Raw genomic sequence first — 20,359 nt, 5'->3', positions numbered from 1 at the left:
TGGTTTGCCATGGTTTCCCACTTCTCCTCCAGGCAAATGCCAGAATGGTACCTAATTTAAGGTCACAGCCGCTTCCTTCCCTCTTCCTTATCCAACACTTCCGATCTTCCCATCCCACACAAGGCCCCTGCTCAGCATAGCAGATGAGGCCGCCTGGGTGATGTACTGGTCCTCCTCCTCAGTTGTATCCCCAACCCAAAGTCTCACGCTCCAGGACACTGCCCTTGAGGCGGTAGAGGTGGGATCCCTCGCTGATTCCGAGGATTGTAAATTGATTAAGAAAGAAATATGCGGTGTAAAGTGGCTGGCATTTTATCCGCTACTGCTGCACGTTATTAGTGTTGCATTCCTACACTTATTGCTGAACATTATTTGTGTTTAATGTTGTCATATGGTAGTGCACAGCGGATTTTTCGAACAGTTGTTTGATGAGCGAATAATCAGTCGTAGATTTTGGCCACCACCTTTCCCCACAATTTACGTAGTCTACGTGCATTTTCAGGAGAGATGATACGAGCGTTTTGTTTTTTTAATGCCAATGCAACTATGGACAGATGTTCTGATGAAACATAAGATCTATACCGTAATTCATTTTCAACTTCATTATTAACTGTCTGGCTCCATGGCTAAATGGTTCGATTCCCGGCAGAGTCGGGAATTTTAACCATCATTGGTTAATTTCTCTGACACAGGGGAAATGTGTCTTCTTCATCATCATTTCATCCTCATTACGACGCGCATGTCGCCTACGGTCGTCAACTCAAAAGACCTGCACCTGGCGAGCCGAACATGTCTTCGGACACTCCCGGCACTAAAAGTCATACGCCATTTCATTTCATTTATAACTATATTTCTTAAGAAAGAAATATGCAGCATAAAGAGACTGGCGCTGCCGCACGTTATTAGTGAGGTCGCGGATGCGAACTGTGTCGCATATATGGATTTGGCCCCGTTTTACGGCCGGATGCCCTTCCTGATGCCAACCCCGTATGGAGAGATGTGATCACTATTGCGTAGTTTCTGTGGGGGTTGTTAGTGTAAAGTGATATGGAAAAGAAAGTGTTGGGAAAACACAAATTCCCAGTCCCCGAGCCAAAAGAATTAATCAGACGCGATTTAAATCTCCGTCCCGGCCGGAAATCGAACCGGGGACCCTGTGAACCAAAGGCCTCCATGCTGACCATACCCCAACTTCATTATTAACTCTGAACTACTAATTTAGGCCTACCATAAGGAAATTGAACGCTCGTCCCGTCCTGCTACAGTTTACCGGTGGATTGCGCAGCCTGTTCACACGACGCCCCCCCATAACTCTTCGCGGCGTCTCCTTGCACTTTCCAGCTCTTTAAAACCAAACTTCCTACTGCAAGTATAATAGAAAGTTCACTCAGTTCTAAACCAAGCTAGTGGCTGCACGGTTTGAGTATCGTAACTATCAGCTTGCAATTTGGAGATAGTAAGTTCGAACCCCACTGTCGGCAGCCCTGAAGATGGTTTTCTGTGGTTTCCCATTTTCACACCAGGTAAAATACTGGGGCTGTACCTTAATTAAGTCCACGGTCGCGTCCTTCCCATTCCTATCCTTCCCTATCCCATCGCCATAAGACCTATGTCGGTGCGACGTACAGAAAAAAAAAAGAAAAAAAAAAAGAAAAAAAAAGAAAAAAAAACCTTGGCTCTATTCTTGTTATACCTATTTTGGTGCTAGAAACGCTATCAGAACCTCCACTATACGATTAGAATTACGTGCCGTGAGCTAGTTTTCACGTATTTCCCGCAGGAGGGCGGGGGAAAGTTTAATTAAAGAACGTATCCACTGTAAATTAGGCTGTTAACAAATCACAAAATCAACTTCAGTAATAAATAATATTATTATGATAGAACAATGGTTCTACAAACTCAAAAACTATATCTCACTTTGGCACATTTTCACTTGACGACTAAAATACACAAAATCCCGCCCGCAAAGGGGTGGGGCGCTGGCCTTCTGACCCCAAATTGGCAGGTTCGATTCTGGCTTAGTCCTGTGGTATATTTGAAGGGGATCAAATATGTCAGCCTCGTGTAGGTAGCTTTACTGGCACGTACAATAACTGCAGGACTAAATTTCGGCACCTCAGCGTTTCCGAAAACCCGTAAAAATATCGTAGTTAGTGGGACGTACTATACGCGCACTTTTTCTTGAGCCCGGAGCTCCCTAGTGCTGAATCGGTAGACCTCAGTTATCTCCGACATCCATATCGGCAACCTTTGAAACACAAACTATGAATCGCTTATTCATCGCTGTGCGACATCTGGCGTACACTTCGCAAACTAGTACTGTTGTTGTTTACACAGCAAAGCCAAACTATATAATTCATGCTAGTAATAAGATTCGGATTGAGAAATATTATATAATGTTAAATAATGTATGTGTGACACAATTGTTGACGTAAGATAATAAATGTTTAGAAAATTCATATCGATCGATCATATTATCGATTCAATTCAGATTTCATTTCCATCCAGTTGGCAGTATAACCGGAAGTGGCAGCACTCCCTCCTTGCTCCTCGCCCCGTAAAAATCGGGCTCAAGAAAAAGTGCGCGTATAGTAAAGCCAATAACATTATTAGGTACCGTATTATTATTATTATTATTATTATTATTATTATTATTATTATTATTATTATTATTATTATTATTATTATTATTATTATTATTATTATTATTATTATTATTATTATTATTATTAAATCTGGCCGCACAATCACAATGACACGAGTTGTACTACAAAAGTCGTCGACACAGAATTCTGTAACTGCGTGTCATTTGATGCACCCCTATTTCCATCACAGCTGGGTAGGAATTACCGGTATACGTCAATCCACGTGGTTTCAAACGATACCGGTATTGTTTTATGTAAGTGCAACGTTAGTGATAACGCAAGACACACTGTGATGGAAAGACTGGGAAAGCACTTCTCATACAGACCTTCTTTTTGGATACGAATGTCCATAGGATTCAAACAATGACCTGTGTTGTGTTGTGTTGTGTTGTGTTGCAGTAAGGTTGCAGCGGTTACGGCTTGTCTATCGGCGATAAGGCTATTTACGTTCCTGTTAGTACAAACCGAGTTGGTGGTTAATAATGTTTTGCGAATCGTTATTTAACGCAGGTACCAGTATTATCTGCGCACTTTTTAGTGATAGATTTACACCCTAGTGCTGAAGCGGTCGACTTTGGTCATCTTCGAGATTCGTATTGGCAACCTTTGAAACACAAACTAAGAATCGCTTATCATCGCTGTGCGCCATCTGGCGTACACTTTAAGTACTCGTACTGTTGTTGTTTACACAGCAAAGCTAAACTATAGAATTCATGCTAGGAACACTTTTCGCAACGGGAAATGTTATATAGTATTAAATATTGTGTGTGTGACACAGTTGTTTTCTTAAAATAATAAAGGTTTATAAAAATTGATATCGATCGATCATATTATCGATTCAATTCAGATTTCATTTCCATTCAGTTGGCAGTATTAACGGAACCCTTCTTACTACTCCAACGAGTACAAAAATCTATCACTAAAAAGTGCGCGGATAATAGTTGAAATGACATTACATAACCTGACTATTCCTTTAAACTACACATGTTAACAACATTACAAATCAGCTCACCGATAATAGAAGAAATTCCATATCTATCATGGATATCACATATCGGCGAATATTATCTTTTCATTACAATCTAACATAGGGTCCAATTAATAATTTAATCATTCTTTACCAGCACAAGCCTACTCCTCTGATTCTTCCTCAACCACGCAAAACAACTTCCAAACCTTGCATTACCCAGGATTACCAACCTAGAACTTACTGATATTCTTTCAACACAAATAAGTGCTTTAACAAACTGTGTGGTTATTGGGTACAGAGTTAAAACTAAGCCCAACAACATACAAGAAGAAGAAGAAGAAGAAGAAATGACATTGTTACATTCTTATCCTGACACATCTATTCTGGTTAGTTTCTATCGTCATTTATTTTTTCATTACAATGCGTTTTTCCGAAGTTAAAAATCTCAGATTTTGCAGCTCCACCCAGTGAAACCTCTTGTCTCAAAATGTTTACCGTGAGCAAAGTAATCAATGCAAATTAAATAAGTCAAGTTAATCAGCTGTTATCACCGCTGAGGTATTACATAATAGCCTGCACTCTTTGGTAAGCGCGCTTGACACATGACACCTCGGCTTCGAACAAAGTGCCGGAAGTTATGATTGAAAAAGAAACAAGTGCTACAAAAAGAATCCAAATATAGGAATAAAGTGTAAAAACTGAGTGACATGAAGCTATACATTCATGCAACACGACGGAATTCTAATTTGCGCCCACCGATAATGGAGCATGCTATATCGTTCTGTTGTTCGGTTTGCAACTTGAGTATTTCTTGTGAAAACAAAATTCTAAAGTAAATAAGGTGACGGTACTTACCAGAAAAGTAATGCTGACAAAGGATTTGCTTTCTCCCTAGGATTTGGTCTACCCTCTCTGCTGAAGGCGTCCATAACCTAAATCTGCTGAGTTTGTTTCTTTCCTCGCTGTGACAGTTCCGACCTGCGCGCGCAAAGCAAGAGTGAGTGAGGATCTCTCACACTCCCGCGCGGTACGGTATCAGTCGCGTTTCAGAGCGGTAGGCAAGGATCATGTAAGAGAAATGCAATAGGTACTTCCTAACATGAGTGCACTCGCTATCTTACGTGATCTCGTCTCGAGATGTTTACCGAGAATGTAAACCGACGCCCTTGACTGTTTTCATTGGCGAGAGCATTAGGCTTGATTATATTGCCATGTCCTTGACTTCTCTCTTAGCTCAATTATTGCCACGCTGTTCCTTAGTACCGCACAGTTTACGTCACATTTCATCGTTAGCTTTCAGGAAGCAGCATGCTACCACATGCAGTACCAGTACCTAAATCATTTTCCTTTAGGGCCAAGCCTTCTTACGCGAGCGGTTTTAATCAAAATCCACAAAAGGCCTGATGCTTCTTTATTTGGAGATCTGATACTCTACCACCCCATGGCGAAGCCCCGGGCATTCGAAATATCATCCCATCTCCTCACAAATTACCTCCTAGTACGTTTTTAATTTTACCAACCAACGATTTTAATAAACCAGTTTTATTACAAAAGCAGACATTGAATTATGATTAATAATAATGTATTTAAAGAACAGAATATATGATATGTGTATGCCCAGTTTTTGTCCCGTTTCTCTACGGTGTCGGGTATGAAGAAATAAATCTTCGTAGCGAGTTTTTACGAGCGGATGCCCTTCCTGACGTCAACCTCAGAGGAGTTAATGAGATGAATGATGTGATACATGATAGTAGGTTAATAATAATAATGGCTTTACGTCCCACTATCGACTTTTATGGTTTTCAGAGAAGCCGAGGTGCCGGAATTTAGTCCTGCAGGAGTTCTTTCACGTGCCATTAAATCTATCGACGCGAGGCTGGCGTACTTGAGCATCTTCAAATACCACCAGACTGAACCAGAATCAAACCTGTCTAGTTGGGGGTCAGAGGGGCAGTGCCTCAACCTTCTGAGCAACTCAGCCCGGCTATGATAGCAGGAAGCGAGAGGGTGAAATCTGGTGCCGGCACATAGCCTACTCCTGTCAAATGTATAAGTGTGAAGGATCTGCTCAATGCTCAAGGCTTAACGCCTCCATCCGCCGGACGAATCACCCTCAGCAGTGTCATTTGCCCACACTCTATATGAGCACTCCGGACAGGTTTGGGAATGAATCAGGCTTTTGGCACGCAATCTAGGAATTAGAAATTGCATTCCACCACCTCTCCTACCCTGCCGGGCACCATTCTGATGGCGTCTTTTTTCTAACCGACAGGATTCGAATCGGCTAACCACGGCGTGAGACCATATAGACTTGGCGCCTTTCCGATCATGGCCACCTGGCGGGCTAATGAAATTGCTATTTGCTTTTATGCTATTTTTCTGTACATCGCACCGACAGAGGTAGGTCTTATGGTGACGGTGGGAGGGGAAAGGGCTAGGAATGGGAAGGAAGCGGCCGTGGCCTTAATTAAGGTACAGCCCAATATTTGCCTGGTGTGAAAATGGGAAAGAATGGAAAACCATCTTCAGGGCTGCCAACAGTGGGATTCGAACCCACTATCTCCTGGATGCGAGCTCACAGCTACGCGTTCCTAACCGCACGGGGCTAGGGTTGCCAGATTTCTGGATGGCAAATAAGGAACACTTCCATCTCCTTGCCATATAGCGCTAAATTAAGGCACCATAGCCATGATTAAGAGAAGAGACCAGGGTTATATTAACAAATAAATACCGGTAATAATATAACAGCGTCAGCGTGAAATATGTAGGTACTTAATTTATTATAAACTAATAATGCGTTCCTCTTTACATTGAAATTAACATTTCACAAGTACTTGTCATTTGAAGAAGCAATGTGTAACAGTTTCTTATTCAACAAAACTTTCTTGAGAAATTCCTTACAATTCTCATCATAGTTGAAGTACACAAGAAGTTCATTTTTTATTAAATCTACTGAGCATCTGTTTTTCTCATCTCTCCATTTTATAGGCATTACTGAAAATACTCTTTCAGTATATGCATTCGATAGAAATATACTTAAGTCAGACTTAAGTACCATCAAAATGTTCTTCAGTTTTTCTGGGCCAATTAAACCGGTGATATATACCCACCTATCTCGTATTGTTTTACTTAGGAGAGCTAGTTTTAGCTTTTCACCAACACCACTCTCACCAGAAAACAAATTGAATATTTCTACAAATTCTGAACACATATCATCAATATTCATCTTTTCCTGTAAACCTAGTGTCTCCACCAACTTTAAAATCTTGCTGAACTGAGGTGAGTTTTTTTTAGAGTTATACAATTCATCAGTGAATAAACATTACAATCATCACTGAAATAAAATCATTTACATAGATACTTAACACAAACCTCATAGACATGTATAAATTCATTTTCACAGACCTTAACTTCCCCAGTAAACAAATAATTCAATTTACTTAATGTGCAAGCCACTTTGTAACCAAAAATTTATTTCCCCCATCTCTGTTCCTCTTGCATTTTCAAACTTTTAACAAAAGTATATACCTCACAGACTGTCAGATCACTCTTTCCAAGACTAAGAACTGCCTTATTGAAAACATCTGCTAAATGTATCGAAAAATGTAGATACAATTCTACTACAAGTGTTTGCTTACCAGAATCTGATTCTGAGGAACCTAACGAATATTGCTTAATGAATACTGGACAGTCTTTAACACTTGAAAAATAAGATACTATCGCTGGGAGGTTTCTCAGCAGTCTTTCGATAACAGGCTTTATAGAAAGCCATCTTGATGGCACATGTCTTAACAAATTAGTGTATTTAATATCAAGAAACTGAAATAATTATTTTAAGTGTAAAACTCTTTTTGCTGAATTTGAAAAGTAATTGAATACCGGTACTTTAATTATCAACATTTCAATATCAATTGACATAGAATTCATCCCAGCTTTACATGAATTGCGAACAACATGTGCACAACAATTAAGACTTAACCAAGGTTGGATTTTCTGGCTTTAGGTGTACATATACAGAATGTTTTTCCCAAAATTAGAATTTGTGTTGTCACCGGTATAGCTCGAAATCTGGGACAACATTAAACCATGTTCCGAAATTTTGTTATAAATTTGTTGAGACATTTTTATAGCACTTTCGTCCGCATCTTCATAGAAGTCTATAAGTCTGTTACAAATGTATAGTTTTTCGTCGAAATACCTCACAGCTAATGGGAAACACTATGAGAGAGCAATTTCTTGTTTACCGCACACGTCCTGTTTCTGATCACAATGCAGGAGACTCATGCTCTACATGTCCTCTAGTACCGTTAGCACACTGCCAGAGGCGCTGTTCTCAACTGTGATGGCAGATCATTGGTCAGAAATCAGAATACAGAATATTTTCATCATAACCGCGCACTTTTTCGATACTATACTATTGTCTAAACCGCGATATTTAAAAAAAAATGGAACATTGGGCGTACGGTTTGAAGGGTGCACCGTACGCGGAACAAATGAGAAAAAAACGTATTGTTCCGGGCAAAACCGTACATATGGCAACCCTACGCACGGCCAACTCGCTCGGTGCTAAAGAAATTAACATATGATATTGAACAACCATATGGCTGATAAAACAGGTATGAGGGAGTTTAAAAAAAGTAACTATGATCGGTGGAAAACAGTAAATAAAAATGTAAAAAGACTTGGGATGGGTTTAAAGCAATTGTTGAGGAATATGAAAACAGGTTTGTATCTTTAAAGGTGGTAAGGAATGGTAAAGACCCACTATATTATAACAGAGAAGTAAAGAGACTTAAAACGAGGTACAGATTGGAAAGAAATAGAGTTAGAAATTGCTGTGGAAGTAAGGAGAAGTTGAAGGAACTTACTCGGAAACTGAATCTAGCAAAGATGTCAGCTAAGGATAACATGATGACCAGCATAATTGGCAGTCATACAAATTTTAGTGAAAAATTGAAGGGTATGTATAGGTACTTTAAGTCAGAAACAGGTTCCACGGACATTCCTGGAATCATTAATGAACAAGGGGAGTGTGTATTCAAGGATCTTCAAAAGGCAAAAGTATTCAGTCAGCAGTATGTAAAGATTGTTAGTTACAAGAAAAATGTTCAGATAGATGAGGCAACTAATACTAAAGAAGTATTAAAATTTACCTATGATAAAAACAACATTTACAATAAGATACAAAAGTTGAAAACTAGAAAAGCGGCTGGAAATGATAAGATTTCTGGAAAAATACTAAAGACAGTGGGTTGGGATATAGTACCATATCTGAAGAACTTTTTTGATAATTGTTTGCATGAAGGACCTATACCAAATGAATGGAGAATTGCTATAGTAGCCCCTGCATACAAAGGAAGGTGTAATAGACATAAAGCTGAAAATTACAGGCCAGTTCAGTTTCACATGCATTGCACGTAAGCTTTGGGAAAGCATTCTTTCTGATTATGTTTGACAAGTTTGCAAAATTAATAACTGGTTCGATAGAAGGCAGTTTTGGGTTTAGGAAAGGTTATTCTGCTGAAGCTCAACTTGTAGGATTCCAGCAAGATATAGTAGATATCTTGGATTCAAAATGTTAAATGAATTGTGTCATGATGGACCTGTCTAAGGCATTTGATAGGGTGGATCATGGGAGACTACTGGCAAAAATGAGTCCAACTGGACTAGACAAAAGAGTGTCTGAATGGGTGGCTATGTTGTTTGTCCAACCCTTGTCCCGTTTCTCTATGGGGTTAGATATGAGGTGAGATGAATCTCTTGTGGCAGGTTTTTATGACCGGATGCCCTTCCTGACGTCAACCTCATCAGAGGAGTTAATGTGATGAAATGAATGACGTGGTATATGATAGTAGGAAGGGAGAGGCAAAATCCGGTGCCGGCATATAGCCTACTCCTTGCACGTTATAAATTTCATATTAGAGCCTGTATTGTCAAAGTATCAACTTGTGAAAATTCAGATTTTATAATTCCACCTTTACAATACTGTAATTGTCTTTATTACAAAGACTACATTAAATTATACTCGTGAAACATGTTTCGTCCTCTTATAGGACATCTTCAGTCACAAATACAAATACATAATATTAAAAATAAGGCGAGGACACATTAAAATAAGTAAATGCAAAGTCTCTGTATATTGTGACGCGGCGTGATAGCGTCTTGTCATTCTTCAATGTTAAAATGGTGCGGTGTGAACATGATATGAAGCATGAAGTCCAATTAAAATCATATGTTAAAACTGTTATTCAAAACAACGAATTGTCACTTATAAAACTCCGTAAGTGGCTATGCACATAATTTTATTTGTATAGTACGAATAGCACCAAGGGGTCTGCTCTAGGCTTAACATCTCCATCCAACGAATAAATCACCATCAACAGCATCATATGCCCTCACTCCATATGAGTAATTCGGAGAGGTTTGGAATTTAATTCAGGCTTTTGGCATGCAATCTAGTGATTATAAATTGTATACCGCCACCTCCCTTACCCTGCTGGCCAACATTCTGATGGTGAAAATTTTTTCAACTCATGCGACTCAAACCGGCTAACGTCAGTGTCAGACCGTTTAGACTTCAACGCCTTAACGCTCAGTCTCCACCGCATGGGTTAAACTGAATGGGTTGCTATATTTCTACAAAATTGTGCTCAGAGAATTAGAGTAGGCCAAGCTTTATCTGTCCCTGTAATAATGAAGAGGGGATTTCCTCAAGGCAGTATTTATGGACTTCTATGTTTCCTTATATGCATATACATGATATGAGTAGGGTGAGGATTTCGTCATAAATGCCTATTTTTTCCCTCAACCCAGAATCTTATGGTTATAAGTCTAAAATTTGTTTCAGTCGATTTTCAAAGGAAATTCATGGGTTTTATAGTGCCAATAAATGCCTATTTCGTGCATTAGTGCCTATTTTGAAGATATTTGCATGTTAAATGCCTAAAACGACAAATATTAAATTTTTAAGTCAACAATATTCTCTCTATCTTCTGATTCTGCTTGGAGCGAGGTCGCCTTGAATCTGCACCCTGCTGTGGGGGAGGTGGGGGAGAGAGAAAGAGAACGTGCACGGTGGGAAGAGCTGTTTACATATCAGTTTACTTGTTTTGTGCTAAGCTGCAAGTAATTTTGGAATTCCTGGACTCGTAAAAGTATTTGTTAAAACCAGATTGTTAGTGGACCACGTACATTGGTGCTAATATATTTGAAGGTGTCAGGGAGGAAATAGCGGGCGGTGCTTTCCATTCTCTAAAGGAAGTGCAATAATTTCTTGAGCAAATGCCGAAGGACAAATCATGCAGATCTTTTCTGTATCGGCAGCGTATGGCGACTCAAATTTCACTACCGATGGGAAAGTGATATTTTGCCAAGTCTGTACAAAAGAAGTAAGTACAGTGTTTATTAAATGCTTAATACTTTTATTTCCTACACGACAGGCTTACTAATTTTTTTCACACAATTTCTCAAAGTTAATAATCTGTTTTGTTTTCTGTCCCTTCAGATAAAATGTGTAAAGAAATACTGTCTGGGCCAGCACAAGAACACTGCTACACATATGTTGAAGACAAGGAAACAAGCAACAGGCCTGCAGCCATTTCTCCACCAAATGGAGGACAATTCTCAGAAAACTTTCAATACAGAGCTCTGCCATGCACTGGTTGCAGCGAATATCCCATGGAGGAAGCTAGACAACCAAGAGTTCAGGGGTTTCTTGCAAAAACGTACAATGAGAATTATTCCCAACCAGTCGATTCTCAGAAGAAACAATCTGTAGCCATCTTATCAATATGTAAGTTTAAATATTATTTTAACTCTGGGTGCTTAGTATTTTTTTTTCAATAAAATATCTGTGTACAGTATTAGGATTATGACAACTAAGTTTAATAAATACTGGGTTTTAGGTGCTACAAAACATAAGGGATGACGTGGGCGACTCCCCCTTTTGGCTCTCGGGAGACGAAAACATAGACAGCTGTGGTCAAATGATTGCCAATGTACCGCAGTCATTGGTAAACTGACGTCCAGAAAGCCTGGGAGACCTCACTTAGTCCTTGCAAAGGAAATTGAGGCCACTAATCATGCCACGATAGCTCACATTATTAGAGACGCTTTGCGTAAGTAATTCCTTCACACCGAAATCATTTCAATAAAAAATATAATACAGTTCTAATTTTAAAATGCGTAACGTATATAAACTGTCATGTATGTTTTATTCAATTTCTCTATTTACTCTTTCAGGAGTTTTGTAGCTAGGAAAGGATAATGAGGAGAAACTCTTAATTCTCCTCATTGACAGTGCTTCCTATATGCTGAAAGCCGGAAAGGCATTACAAGTGTTACATGCCTGGCTCATGCACTTCATAGACTTGCCGAGGAAGTGAGAACCATGTTTCCAGAGGTAAATGCAGTTATCTCGAATGTGAAGAAAGTGTTCCTGAAGGCTCCTTCTCAGATATCAGCCTTTAAGAATGCACTCCCTGACACCCCCCTTCCACCTCAGCCTGTTCTGACCTGTTGGGGCACGTGGTTGTGTGCTGCCCTATACTATGCCGAGAATGTCAATAAGATTGGAGAGGTATGTAGCATTAACGATCTTAAAATTACTTTTATGCTTCAGGTTATCAAACCACTTTTCAGCAGTTTTCCTAGCAATATTCTTCTTCTTTTATATTTAATGGTTAAAACTAGGTGTATTAATGCAGTTACTTTAGAAAGTGTGACACATATAACACTGTATAAATTAGGTAAGTGAAATTTTATGAAATTCTGCAGGTAGTGGACATTTTTTATGAAGATGGAGTAAGCATTATAGAAGCTAAGGCTGCACTGCAGTGGTCTCACATACATTTCTTCAAATTTGGAACAGCTACCTTCCAAAATAAAGCAGCTGAAGAGAGAGAAAGTCATCTTCTGAAGGCCGTGGGGATTGTTCGTGAGGTGGAGGTGACAATGGTTAACTTTAATGGACCAATAGGAGCTAAGATCAGTGCCAAATTTCCTAGCATAATGCAGAGGAATCCCGGCTGGAAGGATGCTTTAGCCATCGCTGCTGTTCTCGCAGGGAATGACGCAGCACCACCACTACCACGTTTCACCCCAGCAGAGCTAGCTGCATTTACATATTGTCCGCTGACCTCATGTGAAGTGTAAAGGTCATTTTCTCAATTTAAAAATATATTAACTGAAAACAGGCAAAGATTTAATGTGGAAAATTTGGAACAATATCTGGTTATACACTGTAACATGTGCTAAGATTCGTTTGAAGTGTCCTGTTCACATAAATATTGTCTGTAAGATAATAATAATAATAATAATAATAATAATAATAATAATAATAATAATAATAATAATAATAATAATAATGTTATTTGGTTTACATCCCACTAACTACTTTTACGGTCTTCGGGGACGCCGAGGTGCCGGAATTTAGTCCCGCAGGAGTTCTTTTTACGTGCCAGTAAATCTACCGACACGGGACTGTCGTATTTGAGCACCTTCAAATACCACCGGACGGAGCCAGGATCGAACCTGCCAAGTTGGGGTTAGAAGGCCAGTGCCTTAACCATCTGAGCCACTCAGCCTGGCTGTCTGTCAGAGATAAGTGTCTTCAGTTGTATTAATAATTATAATAAATAATAATACGAGGTCTACTCAGCCTACGTGATTAGAATTGAGGAGCTATCTGACGGTGAGATAGCGGCCCCAGTCTAGAAAGCTAAGAATAACGGCCAAGGGCATTTGTCGTGCTGACTACACGTCACCTCGTAATCTGCAGGCCTTTGCGCAGAGCAGCGGTCACTTGGTAGGCCAAGGCCCTTCAAGGACTGTAGTGCCATAGGGTTTGGTTTGGTTTGGTTTGGATAAATATTAATACTAATCATTATTACTTTATCCTTTTCATGATTTTGGTGGTCACTTGCTCCTTGGAGTAACTTAAACCCTTTAGCTGAGAACGAAATGGCATGATTCACATATACTGAGTAAGTTTAAATGATAAGCAGATAGTATATTCGGGTTGGTTTTTAGTGCCTATTTTTGCCATTTTAGTGCATATATTGCAATTTTTAAGTGCATGTTTGCCTGCCTATTTTGGGTATTTTTAGTGCCTATAACTCCTCGCCTTAGATATGAGTAAAGAAGTGGAATCAGAGATAAGGCATTTTGTGGATAATGTTATTCTGTATTGAGTAATAATACATAAGTTACAAGATTGGGAGCAACTGCAATATGACCATGATAATGTTGCTAGATGGACAGTACGCAACGGTATGATGATAAAGGGGTTTAAAAAAGTCAGGTTGTGAGTTTCACAAATAGGAAAAGTCCTCTCAGTTTTAATTAGTGCATTGATGGGGGGAAAGTTCCTTTTGGGAATCATTGTAAGTACCTAGGTGTTAATATAAGGAAAAATCTTCATTGGGGTAAACACATAAATGGGAAAGTAAATAAAGGGGACAGATCTCTGCACATGGTTGTGAGGGTATTTAGAGGTTGTAGTAAGGATATAAAGGAGAGGGCATATGTCTGGTAAGACCCCAACTAGAGTATGGTTCCAGAGTATGGGACCCTCACCAGGATTACTTGATTCACGAACTGAAAAAAAAAAAAAAAAAAATCCAAAGAAAAAGCAGCTTGGTTTGTTTTTCGGACGAAAGAGTAGTGTTATAAAAATGTTGCAAAGTTTGGGCTGGGAAGAATTGGGAGAAATGAGACGAGCTGCTCGACTAAGGGGTATGTTCTGAGCTGCCTGTGGAGAGATGGCGTGGAATGACATTAGGAGACAAATAAGTTTGAGTGGTGTCTTTAAAAGTAGGAAAGATCACAATATGAAGATAAAGTTGGAATTCAAGGAGACAAATTGGTGCAAATATTTGTTTAGAGGAAGGGGAGTTAGGGATTGGAATAAATTACCACGGGAGATGATCAATGTATTTCCAATTTCTTTTCAGTATTTTAAGAAGAGGCTAGGTAAACAACAGATAGGAAATCTGCCTCCTGGGTGACTGCAACTAACTCTCCTTCCCATAAATGAATATTGCCCCAGTTTGTCCCCTTAAATTCCAACGTTATCTTCATATTGTGATCTTTCATACTTTTAAAGACGCCACTCAAATTTATTCTTCTACTAATGTCATTCCACGCTATCTCTCCGCTGACAGCTTGGAACATACCACTTACCAATATAAATGGTCTGTTATTGGACATTATAAATTTTCCAGCTAACTCATTCCTGGTTGCCAGCATTTCGCCCTCGTGTGCTAGGCTGGGCTCATCAGTTGGTACCTAACACACCTACCAAGACGCTAGCTAGTGCATACCATAGAGGCTTCTTTTTTTTTTTTTCCCCAATGTTTTCATTCCCCGCCTGAAAGGCGGGGCGGACCTCCTTGAGGGTTACGCCCTCACTCAGGCCGGGTGAAGTGGGAAAATCGGGAGAAGCAAAGGAGGAGGAAGATGGGAAAGCGAAGTGTAGAAATAGAAAAGGAGAGCTACGCGAGGGTATTATTATTGGGACGTGAATAATGGGTGAAGGGTTCCTGGTTGTAGATAAAGGGTGAGGAGATGAAGGGTAGTGGGAATATTCCAGAGGGAGGTGGTGAGCAATCGGAAAAGTTCAAGTGTTGGAAAGGGTTGAGGGAAGAAGCTATTTGGAGATGGGGGCGGACACACGGGTATGTGGGTGTGGAACAGGAGGAGGGGTCGGCCGGGGGCGACGAGAGGTGGTGCGGGATGGTGAGCGTGCCGGTGGAGGTGGTGAACGAGAAGGCTCTACTCTGTAGTGATGCTGATGAAGGATGGCTCCGGTGCCAATGAGTTGCTGGACGGCGGCAGCAGTCGGGAGGAAGAGGCGAACCATGTATGTTGGACCTGAACTGGTCTGGATGCGCACGCACTACAGGCTGGGATTCCGGCGGTGTAATGTTCCTGGATGATGTGCTCGCTGGAGATGGAAGGGTCAAGTCTGCGGATCACACAGCTGGGAAGACCATGAGGAGGTGGTGATTGCTGTGATGGTGCTGCTGCGACGTTGTCTGAGGGCGATGGTGGCGGCGTGACGGCGGATGTCAAGGTGTTGTTGGGAAGGGGAGAAGAATGAGCCGTTGTAGCGAGTGGGAGGGAGGAGGTCACAATAGGAGAGGGATGGCAAGTTGTAACAAGAGTAGCGGGGATGTGCGGGGAGGACAATAGTGTCGAGGTAGAGGTCGTGCTGGTGATAGTCGTGGTAAGGGAGAGGGGAGATGAAGTCGATGTGGGTTGGGGCGATGGTGTGATCAGTGGCATATGGACCACTGGGACAATGGTAGGGTCGGCTGAGTGCTGGTTAAGGATAGATGAAGGAGTGGGGTCCATGGGGTAGAAACGGTCATGAATGGACACGCCGTAGTCAAGGAGTCGTTGCTGATCCACTGTCGTGAGCAGGTACAGAAGAATCACCAACGATGGTGTGGAACTTGCGCCGTCTAACAGGTGATAGGCATCGTGGAGGCGGTAGCCAGCGGAGCGGATGGCGATACAGATGTCATCTTCGGAGATGGTAGGAGCAATGTCGGATATGATACATGTGTACATGGCGACTGCCAACGAGGCATCAGCCTTAGTTTTTGAGGGTCGGCTGGGTAGCAAGCTATAGATGAGGGCCACCCGGCCGCAAAAAAACGAAAGGATGCGTCGAGTCGTCCATGTGTGTTCGACGATGCGTGGTTGCCCATGGAGGCCACTGCATAGGCTAATTGTAGCCACCGGCAGTGCCAATGCACTAAGAGAGACTTTGTCTCATTATCAAAAATTGATGCCTGCTTGGCCATCAGATGATATAGATATTGATTCCCTTAGGGAATCTGAAATATTTGTTCCAAATGAGTAAATTTATAATACCAATATAAATGGTCTGTTATTGGACATTATAAATTTTCCAGCTAACTCATTCCTGGTTGCCAGCGTTTCGCCCTCATGTGCTAGGCTGGGCTCATTAGTTGGTACCTAGATTCCCTATGGGAATCAACATCTGTATCATCTGATGGCCAAGCAGGTGTGCTAGGTACCAACTGATGAACCCAGCCTAGCACACGAGGGCGAAACGCTGGCAACCAGGAATGAGTTAGCTGGAAAATTTATAATGTCCAATAACAGACCATTTATATTGGTATTATAAATTTACTCATTCGGAACAAATATTTCAGATTCCCTATGGGAATCAACATCTATATAACATACCACTCAGTCGAGCAGCTCGTCTTCTTTCTCCCAATTCTTCCCAGCTCAACTTTGCAACATTTTTGTAATGCTACTCTTTTGTCGGAAATCACCCAGAACAAACTGAGCTGCCTTTGTTTGGATTTTTTTCCAGTTCTTGAATCAGGTTATCCTGGTGAGGGTCCCATACACTGGAACCATACTCTAGTTGGGGTCTTACCAGAGACGTATATGCACTCTCCTTTACATCCTTACTACAACCCCTGAACACCCTCATAACCATGTGCAGAGATCTGTACCCTTTATTTACAATCCCATGTATATGATTACCCCAATGAAGATCTTTCCTTATAAAAACACCTAGATACTTACAATGATCCCCAAAAGGAACTTTCACCCCATCAATGCAGTAATTAAAACTGAGAGTACTTTTCCTATTTGTGAAACTCACAACCTGACTTTTAACCCTGTTTATCAACATACCATTGCCTGCTGTCCATCTCACAACATTATCGAGGTCACGTTGCTGTTGCTCACAACCTTGTAACTTATTTATTACTCTATACAGAATAACATCATCTGCAAAAAGCCTTACCTCTGATTCCGCTTCTTTACTCATATCATTTATATATATAAGAAAACATAAATGTCCAATAATACTGCCTTGAGGAATTCCCCTCTTAATTATTACAGGATCAGATAAAGCTTCGCCTACTCTAATTCTCTGAGATCTGTTTTCTAGAAATATAGCAACCCATTCAGTCACTCTTTTGTCAAGTCCAATTGCACTCATTTTTGCCAGTAGTCTCCCATGATCCACCCTATCAAATGCTTTAGACAGGTCAATCGCGATACAGTCCATTTGACCTCCTGAATTCAAGATATCTGCTATATCTTGCTGGAATTCTACAAGTTTTCAGCTTTATGTCTATCACCCTTTCCTTTATACACAGGGGCTACTATAGCAACTTTCCATTCATTTGGTATAGCTCCTTCGACCAAACAATAATCAAATAAGTACTTCAGATATGGTACTATATCCCAACCCATTGCCTTTAGTATATCCCCAGAAATCTTATCAATTCCAGCCTTTTTTCTAGTTTTCAACTTTTGTATCTTATTGTAAATGTCATTGTTATCATATGTAAATTTTAATACTTCTTTAGCATTAGTCTCCTCCTCTATCTCGACATTATCCTTGTAACCAACAATCTTTACATACTACTGACTGAATACTTTTGCATTTTGAAGATCGTCACATACACACTGCCCGTGTTCATTAATTATTCCTGGAATGTCCTTCTTGGAACCTGTTTCTGCCTTAAAATACCTATACATACCGTTCCATTTTTCACTAAAATTTGTATGACTGCCAATGATGCTTGCCATCATGTTATCCTTAGCTGCCTTCTTTGCTAGATTCAATTTCCTAGTAAGTTCCTTCAATTTCTCCTTACTTTCACAGGTTTTTCTAACTCTATTTCTTTCTAGTCTGCACCTCCTTCTTATTCTCTTTATTTCTCTATTACAATAAGGTGGGTCATTACCATTCCTTACCATCTTTGAAGGTACAAACCTGTTTTCACATTCCTCAACAATTGCTTTAACCTCATGCCAGAGTCTGTTTACATTTTTTATTTACCATTTTCCACTGATCAAAGTTACTTGCTAGAAACTGCCTTATGCCAGCATTCTCAGCCATATGGTGCTGCCTAACAGTCCTACTTTTAAGACCTTCCTTTCTACCACATTTATTTTTAACTACAACAAAAACAGCTTCATTATCACTAATACCATCTATTACTTTGGTTTCTCTATAGAGCTCATCTGGTTTTACCATCAACACATCAAGGATATTTTCCCTCTAGTTGATTCCATCACTTTCTGAATCAGCTGTCCTTCCCATATTAACTTATTTGCCATTTGTTAGTCATGCTTCCTGCCATTCGCATTTCCTTACCAATTGACTTCTGGTAAAATCAGATCTCCCGCTACAATCACATTCCTTTCCATGTCGTTTCCAACATAGCTGATGATTTTATCAAATAATTCTGAATCCGTGTCAGCACTACCCTTTCCCGGTCTGTACACTCCAAAGATATCAATTTGCCTATTATCTTTAGAAATGAGCCTTACACCTAGAATTTCATGTATGTCATCTTTAACTTTTTTGTAACTTACAAATATTTCTTTCACTAGAATGAATATTCCCCCTCCCACCATTCCTATCCAATCTGTATGATACACACTCCAGTTCTGTGAGAAAATTTCTGCATCCATTATATCATTTCTCAGCCATGATTCAACTCCTATTACAATATCTGGTGAATATATATCTATTAAATTACTTAATTCTATTCCTTTCTTTACAATACAATACAATACAATAAAATGTTAATACAGTATGTAATTTTCGTCTATACTTTAGGGTATAACATTGTTTTCATTTACCATGCAATCCCCATTCTGAATATGGAAATGCAAATGACCAGCTTCAGAATGAGTGAGCCTCTCACCCAAGCTATCAGCGGCTTTCACCAGCATCTACCATTCTAGTTAGGACTTCAAAGAAGAGTTGATGTGCTGTAAGTTTCGCAATTAATCCCATAAAAATTTACTTAAAATTGGATGTTGGAAATATCTGTCTTGCCAGTACATTTTATGATAATCAAACCTATTTATTGATATTATTATCACTGAGGAAGAGAATGTTTGTTTTTCTTGAAACATATACTGTACAATGTTCTTAATTATTAAATAATATTGACTAACATAAAGTGTATTGCCAATGCAGATTTTTCCAGCATCCAATTTAAAAGTTTTTAAAAAGATTATGCAAGTAAATATGGGAATAAATAGCACTCATTATGGTAAAATTTATCAACAGTTTTGCTATTAATTCGATTCATCTCACCTTTTCGGCATTCCGTCTGTGAACATTTCCTTCCGCAGGCTACGCAGTCGAGGTGAGATTGGGGGAGAGGGGGAATGAGTTTGGTGTTTTGCTGTTAATTTCATGCACCTCAGCTTTTTTAAATTACGTCTGTGAACATTTCATTGCAAATGCTATGATACTGTTATTAATAGTTTTCCAGTAATTTTTCGTTATCTATATAAAATCTATGATAACCCATCATGCTGACACAGAAAGGTGAATATATGTTTTATTACAGTACACTGCATTTGAAAAAAAAATGTGTTTATCAAGTAACAATGAAACTGACCATCAAAGAGATTTTGAGTAATATCTGTTTTATTATTTATTCTTATAGTTTTATAAAGAAAGATATTTTAAAGTTTTCAAGCCAGTGTCCCCTGCCCCACCACGCAAACAGTGCTAATGTGGACTCACGCCAATTACACCACCTTGCAGTCTATGCTATGAGTGAGGAAACACAGTTAGAGGACTTCATTAATATAAGTTTTAAATTTCAAGTATTTAAGGATTTAAACACAAATTATTATATAGTTCTAATTATTTTCAACCATCCAAAGTTCATAGGCATATCCAAACTGTACAAAAATTAGAATGTAATCCTAGGCAAGA

At 39.7% G+C, this 20,359-nt stretch overlaps 2 protein-coding genes across 2 annotated transcripts in view; one reads left to right on the top strand and one right to left on the bottom strand.

The window, feature by feature from the left end:
• LOC136858052 (probable multidrug resistance-associated protein lethal(2)03659) overlaps positions 1–4,752 on the bottom strand; it is a 327,592-nt gene extending 322,840 nt beyond the window's left edge. The window contains exon 1 of the mRNA XM_068229848.1: positions 4,471–4,752. Within this exon, the coding sequence (XP_068085949.1) occupies positions 4,471–4,544 (74 nt within the window). The 5' untranslated portion in view covers positions 4,545–4,752. The remainder of the gene's footprint in view (positions 1–4,470) is intronic.
• Positions 4,753–8,748: 3,996 nt separating this feature from the next.
• On the top strand, positions 8,749–12,903 carry LOC136859626 (uncharacterized). Its single transcript, XM_068225318.1, has 5 exons — positions 8,749–11,003; positions 11,120–11,407; positions 11,520–11,732; positions 11,857–12,193; positions 12,391–12,903. The coding sequence occupies exons 4-5, from the start codon at positions 12,005–12,007 to the stop codon at positions 12,766–12,768; spliced, it is 567 nt and encodes a 188-aa protein (XP_068081419.1). The 5' UTR covers positions 8,749–11,003; positions 11,120–11,407; positions 11,520–11,732; positions 11,857–12,004; the 3' UTR covers positions 12,769–12,903.
• Positions 12,904–20,359: the final 7,456 nt, after the last annotated feature.

Source organism: Anabrus simplex, chromosome 1 (genome assembly GCF_040414725.1).
Source record: "Anabrus simplex isolate iqAnaSimp1 chromosome 1, ASM4041472v1, whole genome shotgun sequence".
In the NCBI taxonomy this organism is placed as follows: domain Eukaryota; kingdom Metazoa; phylum Arthropoda; class Insecta; order Orthoptera; family Tettigoniidae; genus Anabrus; species Anabrus simplex.
Note: the sequence above shows the minus strand (reverse complement) of the source record. Positions and strands in the feature narration are given on the sequence as shown.